General features: G+C 42.9%; 1 protein-coding gene across 2 annotated transcripts in view; it reads left to right on the top strand.

Annotated features, from left to right (window-relative positions):
• LOC141273493 (glutathione S-transferase kappa 1-like) overlaps positions 1 to 16,233 on the top strand; it is a 28,274-nt gene extending 12,041 nt beyond the window's left edge. For both annotated transcript variants that reach the window (XM_073685392.1, XM_073685393.1), the window contains exons 2-8: positions 1,019 to 1,100; positions 2,301 to 2,429; positions 3,983 to 4,083; positions 4,809 to 4,844; positions 9,087 to 9,203; positions 14,371 to 14,464; positions 15,552 to 16,233. In XM_073685392.1, the coding sequence (XP_073541493.1) occupies positions 1,019 to 1,100; positions 2,301 to 2,429; positions 3,983 to 4,083; positions 4,809 to 4,844; positions 9,087 to 9,203; positions 14,371 to 14,464; positions 15,552 to 15,595 (603 nt within the window). In that variant the 3' untranslated portion in view covers positions 15,596 to 16,233. The remainder of the gene's footprint in view (positions 1 to 1,018; positions 1,101 to 2,300; positions 2,430 to 3,982; positions 4,084 to 4,808; positions 4,845 to 9,086; positions 9,204 to 14,370; positions 14,465 to 15,551) is intronic.
• Positions 16,234 to 17,691: the final 1,458 nt, after the last annotated feature.

Raw genomic sequence — 17,691 nt, 5'->3', positions numbered from 1 at the left:
TGCGCCCCATGGCCCTCGGCGTAGCGCGGGGCCTGTCGCCCTCTCTGCGCCCCTTGGCCCTCGGCGTAGCGCGGGGCCTGTCGCCCTCTCTGCGCCCCTTATCATTATTTTTAGTCTCTTGTAATTATGGGTCTTGCGCCTCTTCCTGGAAACGTGGTGATAGCTATATCTCACAGCATGGCTGGGTGACGAAGGCTGGAATTTTATTTAGTTTATTTCTATCCACCATCCTGGTAAAATACGTATTGGGGAATTGCTTGCAGTGCTGTTCCTCATGATGTGTCTACATTTACACACTGTAATAATACTGTGCTTTTTTGGAAATGGAGTACAAAGTTGTCAAATGCAACTGTCACTTATTTCCCTCGTCCTGTGCACTATGGTGTGTCAGTATTACAGCTGAGGAGTGCGGTGTTATTTCTGTGCATTGTTGATTGTGCTTTTCGTCTGTGTGTCTGTATAAGGCTCTCTGAAGCTGGGGTAATGTTTTGGGATAATGTATTGGTAAAAAGAAACGTCAGAGATGTGTGATGGCTCCTGCACTCTGCTGTTACAGCTCCACTGTCTACAGAGCTGTGATTGGACTTCATAATTACATGAGACCTGGACCTCCATGTCCCTTCTTGCTGAGTTTATGGAGTCTGCTCACGGATGATTATGACTCCTTACTAAATATCTGTGCTCTCTTTATGCACCCGCTGCCATACAGTCTCTGCACCTGTCTGCACGAGGCGAAACTATCTACAGTTAGAGGAAGGGGGCGCCGTGTTCCACCCACTTCACCTGTCTCTAGTGACATTGCATTGCCACAGCAGCTGAGGGCCTAACAATGGCCCCAGTGGTTGCAAGGCCTAATAAAGTGACTTCAGCATCATGCTTCTGCATAATACATTGCAATTCAAAGGTATTGAAGTTTTTTATGTATGAGGAAGCTCCATCAACAGAAATGAAAAAATGAAATTACAATAAAAAAAAATGTAGAATTTGTGTATAAATTTTTTTTATTTTTTTTTTACAGGTACTGCTACGCTACAAGAACATATGGAAGGTAGACATTAGTCTTCGCCCTGGGTTCCTTGGAGGAGTAATCAGTGCATCTGGTATGTTATACTGGAAAATAGAGCATGCAATGGACAAGTACCCGACACAACCACTCCTTTATTGCTCAGTGGTCCTGACGGGGTAGACAATGAGTTTTGTAGTTGCGTTTATCCTTATTATGGTGGTTTCCCAAATTGTTTTTTTTGGTGGAGAAAGAGGGGAACACCAATGCAGTTTTTTATGTTTTGGAGTCAAATTGAATGTGGATTCTCTGTCATGAACAGTGTAGGAAAGACAAAGTGCAACATGAAGGGATGAAGGGAAGGGAGACCAGACACTAGGGAAAGGGGGAGTGGAGACCTCCTAGGCTAATCTAATATCATCCTGTCTCCTCTACCGTCCCTATATTGGTTCCTCACCAATCGCAGAACAGGAAACCTAGGCCCTGGATAGGGAAGGGAGAATATGCACTGGTCAGTCCTCACTAACAACTAAAGACAACAAGAGAGACAAACACAGAGGGAAGCAACTTAGCTTGAGTCAACTTCAGAGAAATAACACTAAACGTCCTCCAAGTGCCAGAGAGGAAGTAAGCCGACTGCAATGGCTCCAAGCCTTCTCAAGGGAACATGTGAATATCACCAGCGCCTCCGTATAGCAAACTGAAAGTATTTAAACACCCTGGCCAGAGTGTCAATCAGAGCAGGAGGGAGGTAGCCGCTGGGTGCTAGAGTAAGACAGATTTAAGAAGGTGTCTGCAATGGCAAACAAAGTGACCTTCTGCAACCAGCTGCAAAACGACTGTCTGATACATCTGACACACCCGTGACATTCTCCTTGCTGGATCCATTTTTGCTTTTGGCTCAAAGAACTACATCAATATATGAAAAAAAAATGGCGCACACCCATCATCTTATCAAAGTTCCATGTAAAGCCAGGGTTGGAATTGGGTTTTGTGAAATTACCAAAGCTTTTCCCATCCTGGATGGGATTAGATCTGATCCTAGTCTGAATTTTTAAAGGGGCAGTAGATCAGTTAGATGGGAGGTAACCTAATGCCATATTCTGCCCAAATGCCCATCAGAGAGGAAAGTCTACTCTATACGAGCCAGAAGAGCTGTCACAGCCATGAATGGCTGGCATGCGCTGATGACACTGCTGCTTGTGATGCCCAGATACAGAGTCATTGATAATTAAACTAAAATGTGATGAAATATCAAAATACCAGAAATTAGTTTTTGTTTTTTCCCCTCAAACAGGTAACTCTGCACCGGCTATGGTTCCGAATAAAGGAGCGTACATGTTTCAGGACTTGGAAAGAGTGGCTGAGTTTTATCAAGTTCCCTTACGACTGCCAAGTGATTTCTTTAACGTTGTTATTAAGAAAGGTCAGTGTTACTTCACTCCAATAAATAGGCCGTGCGGTGCAAAATGAAGGCTCATCGTTTGATTGCAGTAATAATGGATTCTCATTCGATTTTTGCATCCGGTTATGACTTGTGCTCCATTGTTAATATGCAATCCTGTACAATTCTGTCATAGGTTTCATGGGGTAAATGGTGTCCTGAGCTCGGTTTGGATCTTGTTTTTAGCAATGTAGAAAATGGGGACCGTAACAGGAGAGGCAATGACGGGCTATTTACTCTAATGAAAGTCTATGATGTGACTTCACCAGGGCTGTGGAGTCAGTTAGTCAAACCACCGACTGACTCCTCAATTTCCTTGACTTCCAACTCCACAGAGCTGGTCACTACTGAGCGTGTACATAAAGTGCCGCACAGATTCATCTCAACTAAAAGCAGAGATCCTTAGATCAGGAACAGAACAGACATTTATAGGACATTTCACAACTTTCCCAAATTCTTATGAAAACATTTACAGCACATTCTGCATTGTACTACTGTACCCAATTTATTATATATTTTAGGAGTCGGCCCATTTTATACCGACTCCACAGCCCTAAACTTCAGGTCATTTGGGCTCGAATTAGATGTGAAGAGGCATAGTATATTTGCAGCCCCTTTATTCTAGCCCTGGTGCCCAGACTCCCACTAAGCATACCTCAATCATATATCAGAAGTCCTCTCTTAACTAGTGGTCCAATTTTTGGTCTAAGATTGGTGTCCAGAAACTAGTACATACTGTGACCAGCACGGTGTCTTTCCTCTACATATGAAAGTAATTGGGCAAATATCAATAATTTTACATATGCAAGAATACCAATACATAAACAATAACTGTTTATTAAAGCTGGAGTGGTGCTTCTAATCTAAGGTCCCTGACCCTAGTCTTATGCTTACCTGCCGCCGTCTTCTCCTTTTATCAGTAAACCTCAGGTCGCTCGCTAGTAGTTTGTGACCTGCCGGCAGCTTCGGTGTTTTCTGGATGAGCCGGCGGTCCCTTTTCAATGCATGTCTATGAGAGCCTTGTTCTGGCCTGGTTCTGGCTCTCATAGACTTACATTGACAGCTTTTGACCATTATTTCTCACTTTCGGTTAGTCAGAAGTTGCGGTCACAAAATGGTGTTGCAGGACTTGAGCAGAACCGATACAAGGTGAAGACTGCAGCTGGTGAGAATAATACTAGGGTCTGGGACCTTAGATTAGTTGTACCACTCCACTGGAGTGGTGCTTTATAAAAGGTTTTAGGCCACGGCCCCACTATCCGTATTCGGTCAGTATTTTATTCTTGCCAGTGGGAACCAAAACCAGATGAGAAACAATCAGAGAAAAGGTATAATAGAAACAAGTCACCAATTCTGCATTTATCACCCACTCCTGGTTTTGGTTCCCACTCCCGAGAAAAAATACTGACCAAATACTGATAGTGAGGCCGTGGCCTTATACTGATACAATACACTGCACAGCTTTAATCCACTTGAAATATATATATTGCTCTTGCAAAAGTTAAGCTTTTTCAAATGTTGGGTCCGATTTACAGGGAGCCTTTCAGCCATGCGGTTTGTGACAGCTGTGGATATGTCACATCCAGAGTTTCTCGAGGAGGTCTCCCGGCAATTGTGGCTGCGGATCTGGTCTGAGGTTGGTGTGACATCATGTGCTTTATAATATACAGCCCATAGGGCTCTGATCACTTTACTTTTATGATGTTAATAGGAAAAAAAACGTATTTGTCTTATACCAGTTAAACTGATGTCATCAATTATCAGGTTTATTGTCAGAAAATCACTTTTGTTTAAAGGGAATTTGTCAGCAGGTTTTTGCTATGTAATCTGAGGACTGCATGAGTTAGGGAACAAAAAAGCACTGAATTCAGCGATGTGTCACTTATTAGGCTGTTGTTGACTTACAATGAAGGTTTTATCACCAGGACATTATCACTGCCTGGACTGGTGCTCACATGCCTGCTAGACTGACCACGCCCCCTCTTGTGATAAGCAGCTCACTGTCGATAGACAATGTACATGGAGAACTGTGGTGGGGGCAGCTTTCTGAGCTTTGCTTCATCTAGGACCTCTGTGTCACAACTGCTGCACCCAGTAAACTAAGTGACACATCGCTGGATTCAGGGTCTCTTTTCCAGCATTATGCTGCTCTCAGATGAGGTTGCAAAAACCTGGTGACAGATTCCCTTTAATAGGAAAAATATTTTAACACAAAAAATGCAACAATTTTTAAATTAATAGAAAAGCCTATAAAGGAAACATCTGTTTTCAACCTTTTTTTTTTTTTTTTCCATGGATTCACACACGTTCTCCTTTGTGTTGTTTGATCAGTCTGATTTAACTGTATTTTTTTTGTTACAGGATAAAGACATCACAGAACCAGAGAGCATACTTCAGGTAGGAATAAAGCCTCCTGTAATTGGAAATGTTACAGCCCGACTTCTATGTGGTTCACTGCACCAGATGCCTCTGATTTCTAACAGACACACAGGGATTTTTGTTTTATTTTATTGTATTTATATTGCAATTTATAATCCACCAGATGCCATACCATGGAGGTATTCTGTCATACAGCAATATACAGTTGTCTTTGTAGCTCTGTATATTTTTGCTTGTTTGTAAAATTTGGTTGTTGAATTATGTAACTGTCAATGATTTCATTTACTCTTCTTTTACTGATTTTGCGCTTTGTGTTCATTACTTCTATATTAATGACCAAAAGGGGAAAACCCCAGGATTAAATCCCTCTTTAACCCCTTTACCCCCGAGGGTGGTTTGCACGTTAATGACCAGGCCAATTTTTACAATTCTGACCACTGTCACTTTATGAGGTAATTACTCTGGAACGCTTCAACGGATCCCCCTGATTCTGAGAGTGTTTTTTCGTGACATATTGTACTTCATGATTGTGGTAAAATTTCTTCGCTATCACTTGCGTTTATTTGTGAAAATAAACTGAAAATTTAGCAATTTTCAAAATTTGAATTTTTATGCCCCTAAATCAGAGAGATTTGTCACACAAAATAGTTAATAAATAACATTTCCCACATGTCTACTTTACATCAGCACAATTTTGGAACCAAAATTTTTTTTTGTTAGGGAGCTATAAGGGTTAAAAGTTGACCAGCGATTTCTCATTTTTCCAACAAAATTTACAAAACCATTTTTTTAGGGACCACATCACATTTGAAGTCACTTTGAGAGGTCTTTATGACAGAAAATACAAAAATGTGACACCATTCTAAAAACTTCACCCCTCAAGGTGCTCAAAACCACATTCAAGAACTTTATTAACCCTTCAGGTGCTTCACAGGAATTTTTGGAATGTGGAAGAAAAAAATGAACATTTAACTTTTTTCACAAAAATGTTACATTAGACCCAATTTTTTTTATTTTCACAGGGGTAACAAGAAAAAATGGACCCCAAAATTTGTTGTGCAATTTACCCTGGGCACGCATATACCCCATATGTGGGGAAAAAACACTGTTTGGGCGCACGGCAGGGCTCTGAAGGGAAGGAGCGCCATTTGACTTTTTGATTGTAAAATTTGCTTGAATAATTAGCGGACGCCATGTTGCGTTTGGAGAGCCCCTGATGTGCCTAAACAGTGGAAATCCCCCACAAGTGACCCCATTTTGGAAACTAGACCCCCCCCTCCCCCAAGGCACCTATCTAGATGCATAGTGAGCACTTGGAACCCCCCCAGGTGCTTCACAAATTGATTTGTAAAAATGAAAGTGTTTTTTTTCCCACTTTTTCATTTTTACGAATGAATTTGTGAAGCACCTGGGGGTTCAAAGTGCTCACTATGCATCTAGATAGGTGCCTTGGGGGGTCTAGTTTCCAAAATGGGGTCACTTGTGGGGGAGCTCCAATGTTTAGGCACACAGGGCCTCTCCAAACGCAACATGGTCTCCGCTAACAATTTGAGCCGATTTTTCCATTCAATTTGTTAGCGGACACCATGTCGCGTTTGGAGAGCCCCTGATGTGCCTAAACAGTGGAGCTCCCCCACAAGTGACCCCATTTTGGAAACTATACCCCTCAAGGATTTTATTAAGGGGTATAGTGAACATTTTGAACGCAGAGGTACGACACAGAATTTGATAACATTAGGTCATCATATTGAATAAGTTGTCATTAGTCTTGAGCGCAAGTGCTCGCTACTTGAGTTTGCATCGGGTACTCGGGTATGCACCATGTACAGCGTGTGCTCGAGTCCCTGCTCCGCATGTTTCACGGTTATTAGACACCCAAAAAAAAACATGCGGGGATCGCTCGTGCATGGCAGGCAATCCCCGTAAAGTTTTTTGGCCGCGAAGCATATGGGGCAGAGACTCGAGCATGTCACTCAAATACCCACGATACTCAATGCATACCAGAGCACCCGATGCAAACTCAAGTAGCGAGCACTTGCGCTCAACACTAGTCGCCATATCGTCATCTTTTTTTCTTACTTTTGAAAAAAATCCCAACCCCAACCATAACCCTAGCACAACACTATCCCTAACCCTAACCCTAGCACAACCCTAACCCGAGAGTTTATTTTTTACGCCGTTCCTCGTGTGGTATAAGTGATTAGACGACTTTATTCTTCGGGTCGGTGCGATTACAGTGATACCAGAATCATATCGGGTTTTTATGATTGACAACTGTCGCACACTAAAAGACGCATTTTTTGTAAAATCTAGTTTTTGCATCGCCATATTTTGAGAGCTATAATTTTTCCATATTTTGGCAGACAGTCATGTGACGGCTTGTTTTTTGCGGGATGAGTTGACGTTGTTATTGGTGCCATTTTCAGGCACGTGACATTTTTTTTGATCGCTTTCTATTCCGATTTTTGGGAGGCAGAATAAACAAAAACTAACAATTCAGGAATTGTTTTTTTTTATTCTACTCCGTGTGTGGTAAAATTGATAAGGCAGCTTTATTCTTCGGGTCAGTACATTTACAGCGGTACCACATTTATATCGTATTTCTATGTTTTGCACTTTTACATAATAAAAGCAATTTTATAGAAAAAAATATTTTTTTGCGTTGCTTTATTCTGAGAGCTGTAACTTTTTGATTTTTCGGATGATGGAGATGTATGTCAGCTTGTTTTTTGCAGGACAAGATGACGTTTTCAGCGGTACCATTTTTATTTATATTCGCCTTTTTTATTCCATTTTTTGTTTGGCTGTATGATGATACAGCATTGTTTTTTATTTTTATTTTTTACCGTGTTCACTGAAGGGGTTAACTAGTAGGACAGTTTTATAGGTCAGGTTGTTCCGGACGCGGCGATACCAAATATGTGTACTTTTATTGTTTGTTTTGCTTTTTTTTCCATAATAATATTTATTGATGGGTACATTATATTTTTATTTTTGGTGGATTATTTTTTTTAAAAATTTTTTTACAATTATTTTTTATTTATTTATTTTTTTTTTTTTTCACTTTCTGAGAGTTTTTACACTTTTTTACTTTGTCCCACTCTGGGACTTTAACTTTTTTTTATTCTTATCGCCTGCACAGCATAGGGATGGAGCACCATCCCTGTGCCATGCAGGCGGTCACCGCTGCACAGTGAGAACATTGTGTGGTCGTGCAGTGCGCATGACCAAACAATGTTCCTGCTGCCTGGTGACCCGGATGTTGTCATGACGACATCGGGTCGTCATGGCAACACACGGGAAGCTGCGGCAGACAGCGCTAGAGGCCGGAAGAGGAGGTGAGTATTGCGATCACCTCCGCAATGTTGCGATCGACTTCGATCGCAGCATTGCGGGGGTTAATGTGCCGGGAGCGGTGCGGGACCGCTCCCTGCACATTGTCACAGCTGACACCCGGCGGCGATCGCACCCGCACAGCCTGTGTGTGCTCGCGATCGCGATGACGTACTAATACGGGTCAGGCTCTTAAAGCCCAGGGCACTGACGCGTATTAATACGTCATGGGCTGTAAAGGGGTTAACAAGCCATAAAACTATGTTAACGGATGATGACACCCCAGGGTGTCATCGCTATCTGGCAGAACTGGACATATAATTGAAAGCACACGTCCCCCCAACATGTTTTACCGCAAATGCGGCATCATCAAGGGATGGGACTATAGCATGCTATAGCCCAGAGCTAAGTATTATGGCTTGTTAGCGAGGGATTTAATTATGGGGTTCTCCCCTTTTTCTCATTAATGTAAATTATATCCATCCCAAGCCATTTTTCCCCCTTTGTTCTTGTGATATACTTCTATATTCATAGCACAAAAGAAAGTAAACCTTTTGTAGGCTTCTTCTCAGAAGGTGTATGATTTATTTAGCCATTGAAATGCAACTTTTTTCAAAGTCTTTCTAGTATGTGCAGTCCAACAGGATTTTAAAGGGCGGTTTTTAGTAGGATCAATCCTCATAAGGGCATACAGGTCATAGTAAGTTGAGTCAAATGATGCTCTGATATCTGTAACCTGATTCCCATATACATATGAGCCGAAAAAGATCTCTGACGGATTGATTAATTAGGAGGGTTGACCATAGTGCTCCAAAAATAATGCACCTTTAAAGTTAAAAGAAAACCGAAACTACTTTACTCTTTTAACTAACATAGGTTCTTTTTAATCCTTTTTTTTTTTTTGTCAAATTTTCTAACTTTTTTTAGGCTGCTAAGAAAGCTGGGGTGCCTGAAGACCTGGCTAAAAAATTACTGTCCACAATCACCTCACCTGAAATCAAGAATAAGCTCAAGGAGACAACCGACAAAGCTTTGACATATGGGGTAATTATGAGCATTATCAATGTTGTTTTTTTTCCTCTTTGTAAAGATACCACAATGTCCAAAATTAGTATTTTGTTTATGTTTATATTTATATCTATATATGGAGTATTTCTATCTATAAACGTTATCTTGGTTGTAAAAAATAATTTTTATGCACTGCTGGTTGTACGTGATATATAAAAAGAAGGTAGGGCGGTCCGATTGTACTTTTAAGTTGAGTGGTTTTGATTTGCCTATGAATGAAGTTAGTTGCATATATTTCTAACTATACAGGAGTTCTGTGCAGGATTTTGTAAGCTTGGCTTTCTTTTTTTTCTCCAATAACCCCCCACGGCAGCACCAAAGGAGGATGTCACCCCACCCTAATAGGGACAGGAAACCCAAAGAGGTTAAATAGCTCCTCCCTCATCCTCCCTCCAGTGTTTTTCCTGTCCCTATTGGGATGAAGAGGTCATCTTGGGTGCTCTGTGACGGCGGCAGAGACCCAGCATACCTTTTAAGCCGGGCAGCTGGGACCGAGGTGTGTTCTCCTCCTCCCCTTATGCTGCTCCCGTCTCCTCTGGGACTCGGGACCCCCATCCCCACCGAGTCCGTGCCTGCAGGTAAGGTCCGGTGGGTGTCGGGCTGGAGGCCTCCTCGAGCTCTCCAGCCCAGCTCCTTCCCCCTCTCAGGCAGCCTCTGGCGTTCTCCATAGCGGGAGAGACGCGCACCGGATCCCGGAAGTGACGCGGACCGCTGATGACGTCACTTCCGGTCTGCGTTCCACCCTGGAACGCAGTTACCTAAAAACGTCCGGAAAGTGATGGGGGATGCCTAAACAGGGTCCCTTAGGTTACTTCCGGTCCGTTTAGGACAATGGGGGCCTCTGAAAGTGAAAATACAAATAATAAAAAGCAAAAAAAAAAAATCCGCAGGTGATCGCAGGTGTTCCTGCTTCTCCAATAGGTCCAAGGGGGAGGAGTTGGACCGAGATACCTAAGATCGACATTCAAGTGGCAAGAGTCTCTAAAAAAAAAACAGTATTGCCATTCGAGGATTCGTCGCAACTGAAATATCCTCTGGACCGCAAGATGGACAGCCTTCTCAGGAAATCCTGGGAGACATCAGCAGCCCTTCTGAACACTAATGTAGTCTCCACGTGTGTTGCACGATCCATGTCGAGATGGCTCATCCAACTTGAAGAGCATCTGGCTATGGGTACATCCAGAGAAGAGATACAAGCTTCCCTACCCTTGCTGCAGAAGGCCACTGACTTTCTGGCAGATGCTTCAGCTGAATCTGTGAGAGTAACCGCCAGGGCAGCAGTCCTATCGAACTCCACAAGGCGGGCACTATGGCTGAAATCGTGGAACGGTGATGTGGCCTCCAAAATAAAACTCTGTTCCATTCACTTCAGGGGAGAATATATGTTTGGCCAGGCCCTTGACGACCTCCTGGAGAAGGCGGCTGATAAAAAGAAGTCCTTGCTAGAACCCAGACACTACAAGAAGACCACCCTCGGGAGCAGAATCCCCAGTACAAGGGGAAAGGGAAGTCTGGTCGGTGGAGCTACCCCAAAGGAGGGAAAGATATGAATATTTTTTTCCCAAAAGGACTCCAGAGCAGTGGGGGGACGAATCATGAAATACCTTCCCCAATGGCAAAAGATCTGCTCCAGTCAATGGGTCTTGAACGTAATTCAAGAAGGGGTGAAGATCGAATTCTCCTCATATCCTCCAAGAAAAGTGAGGATAACTCGTCTAACCTCCCTGAGATTAAAAACCGCACTGATGTCCGGCCTAAGAGACCTACTATCATTGGGGGCTATTTCACCGGTCCCAAAAACAGAAAGACACACAGGCCACTATTCACGCCTGTTTGATAAGAAAACCAAACGGCACTTACAGAATAATAAGAAATTTGAAACCCTTAAACCAATACATCATCTACCGAAGATTCAAAATGGAGTCCATCAAATCAGCAGTTCCCTTGATTGGACAAGGATATGTGATGGCAACCATCGACTTACAGGACGCATACTATCACGTCCCTATACATCCAACATACCGAAAATTTCTAAGGTTTGCGGTGGTTCAAGAGGATCAAATGTTACATTTTCAATTCAACGTATTGCCGTACGGGGTAGTGGCTTCTATCAGAAAGGAGAAAATCTGCATCATTCCCTGCCTCGACGACTTCTTACTAGTAGGTCCCTCGGTGGCATCACTCCAGGAAGATCTGCAAAGAACAATCCAAATCCTGACCACCCTAGGGTGGTTGATAAATCCTCAAAAGTCAAACCTCGTCCCTGCCACAGAAAAAATGTTCCTGGGTGTTCGACTAGACTCCGCCTGTCAAACCTCCTTCCTACCAAAGGACAGACAGAGATACTTTTGAGATCCAAGATATCGAATCTGAAGACCCTGAACAGGGTGTCCTTAAGATTTGCCATGTCAGCCCTCGGCTCCATGACAGCCTGCATTCAATCCGTAGCCTGGGCTCAGGCTCACACCAGGGTATTGCAAACCCATATTCTCGCACAGTGGGACGGATTCCCCAGACTCCCTAAACAGGAAGATCATGATCCCTCATTATGTGAAGACATCCCTGTCATAGTGGCTCAGCCCAAGAAACCTAAGAACAGGGGTTCCATGGTCTCAGTTCCCTCTGATAACAGTCACGGTAGACGCCAGCAAGACGGGTTGGGGAGCCGTCGTCGCTCAAACCCCCTTCCAAGGGGTCTGGACAGAAGAGACCAGTAGGAGATCCGCCAACTTCCGCGATTTAAAGGCAGTGGAGGAGGCACTCAAAATATCGGCTCCAATCATTACGGACAAACACGTAAAACTCTATTCAGACAACATGACTACCGTAGCTTACTGTCCCATCAAGGGAGTACAAGGTACGAGAATCTAAAAAGTATCTCGGCAAGAATATTCTTCTGGGCAGAAGGACATCTTTGTTCCTTATCAGGTCTGCACATAAAAGGCTCAGACAACATCCAGGCTGATTTTCTGAGCTGAAGGAATATCCATCTGGGGGAATGGGAGCTGGACTTAGACATTTTCCGCATGCTGACCAGACAGTGGGGTCGTCCGGAGGTGGACCTCTTTGCAAGACGCCAGAACACCAAGGCAGAAAAATACTTCTCCCTAGATCCAAACGACGTATGCCTGGGGATAGATGCATTTGCTCACCCGTGGCGTTTCCGTCTAGCTTGCGCTTTTCCCCCAATTCCATTGCTACCCAAGACCTTACAGAAAGGACCGAGGAGGTCAAGATAATCTTGATAGCTCCACTTTGGCCCAAAAGGAGGTGTTTCTGTTTACTAAACAGTCTAAGCATAGAAGGACCCCCTCATTCTGCCAGCAATCAAAAACCTTCTCCATCTCCATCCAGATCCAGAGAACCTCCATCTAGCGGCCTGGCTTCTGAGTTCACAATCCTGAAAGCCAAGGGGCTCTCAGACCGAGTAATTCATACCCTACAAAAAAGTAGGAAACAAATCACAAACTCCATATGCAGCAAGATATGGAAGACCTTCCTAACATGGCATAAACCAAATATACCAGATCTTTGGCATCCTGACATGACCCAGATCTTGGATTTTTCTACAAGAGGTGCTGGAGAAAGTCCTTAGACCCAGCACCCTCAAGGTACAGATTGCGGCGCTGAGTGCCTATTTCGACCGGAGCCTAGCCGAACATCGATGGGTAAAAAGGTTCTTGACAGCAGCTACTCGTCTGCGTCCCAGAATAATCAACCACGTTCCCTCCTGGGAACTTAATATCATCCTTCAAGGTCTGACACTACCACCGTTTGAACCTTTGGCCTCAATAGAGCTGGATAAATTAGCCTGGAAAACAACTTTTCTAGTAGCGATTACCACTGCCAGGAGAGTGGGAGAAATTCAGGCCTTCTCAGTGAATGACCCATATTTGAGAATCCTGGATGATAGGATTATTCTACAACTGGACCCATCTTTCTTGCCAAAGGTAGTCTCAGACTTTCATAGATCACCGGAGATAATTCTGCCTTCCTTCTGTCAAGACCCAAGAAATAAAAGGAAAGAAGAATTCCATACTTTGGACGTGAGGTGGGTTGTTCTTCACTACCTCCAAAAGACAGAGGCCTGGAGGAAGGATCAGAACCTCTTTCTTTCCTCTGTTCTGACCAGATGGCTGAATAAAGTCTCAAAGGTTACCATCGCTACTAGGATCAAGAAAGCAATTGTGGAATCATATCAGATCCAAAATTTCTCACCACCAGAAAAACTGAAAACACACTCTACTAGAGCCATGTCCGTCTCCTGGGCAGAAAAGGCTAGCGCTTCCCTCGAGAAGATATGTAGAGCAGCTACATGGTCCTCGGTCCATACCTTCACCAAGCATTACAAACTTAATTTAATGTCCATTAAAGACTTGGCCTTTGGGCAGAAAGTGCTTCAGGCCATTGTCCCTCCCTAAACATGAGTCTTTGGTACTCCTCCTTTTGGTGCTGTCGTGGGGGGTTACTGGAAAAAATAGAATTAGACTTACCGGTAATTCGGTTACTAATAACCCTCCACGACAGCACTGGTAATTCCCTCCCAGGCTTGGTTAGCCAAGAAATCATCTAATTTGAGTAAGAATAAATATAATTTGAAGCATCCATACTTGTGTGGTCCTTTAGAAAACACTGGAGGGAGGATGAGGGAGGGGATATTTAACCTATTTGTGTGTCCTGTCCCTATTAGGGTGGGGTGACATCCTCCTTTGGTGCTGTTGTGGAGGGTTATTGATTACCGGTAAGTCTAATTCTAGATTTTTTTATTTTATTTTTTTGTAGACTTCCCGTGATTTCTGGTATAGGAGATAGTGGGCTGTCAACCATATTTACTTTTTGGGGCTGATTTCTCTAGTTATTTACTTTTCTGAGCTGTTGGTTACAGTTTTATAATCATCTTTTTCCCCCTTTAGGTTATATTATTTCCATCCCACAATATGAAAGTGATTTAGATCCAGTAACCAAATTCTGCTACCTCTGTTATAAATTCAGTGCTTTCCTCTGCTAGCCATGGCCTCGTGTAATGAACTATAGACCTGCGCATTAACTCCTATGTGATTGCATTATGTGCCCTGTTAATATATTACCTTTATATTTTATCCTCCATCCATTAATGTGTTTTTTTCCTTTCATTGCTGTGCAGGCTTTTGGCATGCCCACCGTAGTGGCTCATATAAATCAAAAGCCACAATTGTTTTTTGGATCTGATCGGTATGAAATTTTAGCTCATCAGCTGGGTCAGTATAATCTAAGCTTTTTTTTTATTTCAGTTTTTTTTTTATCATGATGTAGTTAATGTACCGTGTGATTAAATATATTGTACATGTATGTTTTATTGGCAGATTTGTCACTGCTAAGTCTCATTGTTCCATCCATATATAGCAGTTTTTTACAATATAAATATACCTTATTTTGCTGCAGACTACCACTATGGCTGCAGGTAAATACTGTTGTTTGTTTTGTGAGGGGTTCACTTTAAATGTGAAGACATCCTAATTATGTCCCTTGTTATATAGAAACTCCCGTACATGCAGAGTCTTTATATAAATTGGACATATAACTACTGCTGTAACATAAAACCTAAGTAAAGATGTTATGTCGCCCCCTACTTGCAATAAGGAAAATTACACCATAGTAGAAATTCTATTTTGGATTTTCAATATGGGTTTTATCACTGCAGGGAAATTAAATATGCAAATTGCATCTTCATCAGAGAGGAAGAGGACTAGAACTTTAGCATCATCTATTGGAAGCGGCAATCCTACAAGTCACTAGCGACCCTATAATGAGCCTTGTAATATGACTTGGGATAAAAGCCAACTCAGAATCTCAATTTGCAGAAACTGTGTTTCGGGATGTTTCCTCTCCGTAGTGCAAAGTGTGAGATCTGATTTGGCATGGTGAGAGGCTCTGGACACCACCGAAACATGGTGTCTGCAAATTGAGATTCTGGTTTGGCGTTTATGCGAAGTCATATTACAAGGCTCGTTAAAGAGACGATATTGACTTTTTTAGGATTGCTGCTTCCAGTAGGTGGCACTAGAGTTCTAGTCGTCCTCCTTTCTGAAGAGACAGTTTGCATATTTAATTTCCCAGAGGAGCATGCATGGCTTCTAAGTCTCCTCACTCTGACATGCCAGGCTTGGCTTGTCACTCTCCACAAGGAGCAATGTTAGACATCACTGTAGGAAGAAATCTGTGGTGAATACGCAGCTTGTAATACCAGGGAATTCTGCTATGTATTCACATCAAAATTTGTAGTGGCAATATCTGTTGTGTGAACTTGCCCTAACACTGGAAAACACTCAGTTTTTTTTTTTGCAGGTGAAAAATGGCTGGGTCCTGTGCCACAAAAATCCCAGCTGTGAGGACCACATCAGATCAGAAGTAGTAAAGGTGGAGTTACCGATGTTGTATTACTGGCTTCTACATTACCTCTTGCTATAGTGAATGTATAACTAAACTGTACACGGTGGAGTCATCACCAAAGCTGGATGTTATTATAAAGATGGACCATAATGGAGTAAGGACCTATAGCTGCCACCATTTCTGCCTTAATTAATAAAGTCAGTTTATGTATTTGCAGTGTCATGGCTTCTTTATGCATATAAAGGTCTATAAGGTTACATAACTATTAGTACAGTTCATGTGGGTTTGTCATAAGGGTGTTTTCATGAAAGAAGATGATTGTGATACTGCGTGTATTAAGCGGTTTACACAGCGTCTTTCCACACTGTCAGACCTGACAACATTTCCATGATCTGCTGTGCATGTATGATTATTTCCTCTGCACCTCTAATGGGTTGGCTGAATGTATCACCAGGCTCCGTTCCCCCCGATGAGTGTTTGATTTTTTTTTTTCCTTTTATGTTGCAGCATTTCTGCACTTATTAGGTTATTTGCGGGTTTTTTTCCATTGCATTTTCGAGTGCACTTTTGACACTGCGGTTTTTGTCTTTTTGGTATGTCCTGTTTCTAAATAAAGTTGCTTTGTTTTGGAAACGTCCTAGTATTTGGCTTTGACAAACCTTTATTTATATAATCATGTTGTTGCATTTTTTCCATGTAAATTCTTCCCATTTAATATGATTCCCATTTTTCTATGGGAAAAATCTGCACTAAAACTCAGCGCACCTGCAAGAGGAATTGACATGCTGCAGATTTCAAACACACCGCGCAGGCCAGTTTTATGCTGCGTATGTAAAAAAAAAAATCCATGATCATGAGATTTCTATAAATCCATAACACTTTGCTGGAAATGTAAGACTCTGTGATTTTTTTTTTTGCTCCGTGAAAATGCACCGCATCAAAAACTCCTCATTGGAACTTAAAGGGAACCTGTCAGGTTGGTTTCCCCAGACTAGTCGGTCCTTTTTCCATGTTATGCCCCTGTGGGTGTGATAACATAATTTGCATGAGGCAGCGTCATCGCCAGCTCATGCAAATCTCACGCATGTGCGCCACTCATTTTGGCAGTGTTACTGCGCCTCTAGCCGAGTGTACGTTTTCCGGCTTCAGAGGCGCACTGCACGTGATCGGAAGTTCAGAAGAGCCATCCATCGTGTTATGTGATGACTGACAGTCTGCTCTCCTGATCTGCCTGCCTCACCGGTAACTCCTCCTTTCATTTACAATAAGCTCTGGAGGCAGATTCTCCATAAAATCTGTGTCCGGCCCATCTATCTTAAAGGGAACTTGTCATGTCCTTTTTGTGTTTTTAAACTGGCCCAGTGTGATGCTAGTGATGCAATGTGCATCACTAACACTGTTTTCCCAAAGAAAAGCTCCCAGTATATGTGTAATAATACCTTATATCATTAGTAGATTGCATCACATACCTTTTATAGTTTCAGTCTTAGGGGTGGTGCTTTTTACCGCTTCAGTCCTGGTCCAAATTATTCGTGCCCACCGCGTTGTGATTGATTGCCGTAACTGGCCTGATGTCACAGCAACAGCCTCGGAAATCCCGCACTTGTGCACTACCCATCAGCTCCCTGGGCATGCGCACTGAATGTGTGTATGTACCCAGCTTCTTTTCACTCCGGAGTATGTGCACATGTGAAAAGCTGCGGACATACACCCAGATTCAGTGCACATGCCCGGGCAGCTGATGGGCCATTACTGTGCCGTCGGGCAAAAAAAAAAAAAAGAATTCGCTCCTCCTCAGCAGTATACACCCACTGACTGGCACAAAGCTGGTCAGTTTAAGCTTTGTCAGTAGGAGGCGGACCTGGATCTGATCCCAAATCAGTCTCTTCCTTTTCAGGTCCCTGTTGTACTTTATTAATCTTTTTTTTTTCTTTCAGATTCTTCTCTTCAGGGTAACGGTGTAAATTCTCACCATGTTTTACCACACACGAGAGAGCAGTGTGGTGTCACCGACTCTGTGTGAGGGGCAGAGCCTTATCCCATCACCTCACTGTGCCTCAGGGTGATCTTCAGTGGCTGGTCCTTGCCCTTTCCC

This window comes from Phyllobates terribilis, unplaced genomic scaffold, assembly GCF_046119375.1.
Source record: "Phyllobates terribilis strain yellow unplaced genomic scaffold, ASM4611937v1 Scaffold_5__5_contigs__length_657084704, whole genome shotgun sequence".
NCBI classification, from domain to species: domain Eukaryota; kingdom Metazoa; phylum Chordata; class Amphibia; order Anura; family Dendrobatidae; genus Phyllobates; species Phyllobates terribilis.
This window is presented reverse-complemented; position numbering and strand designations above follow the sequence as displayed.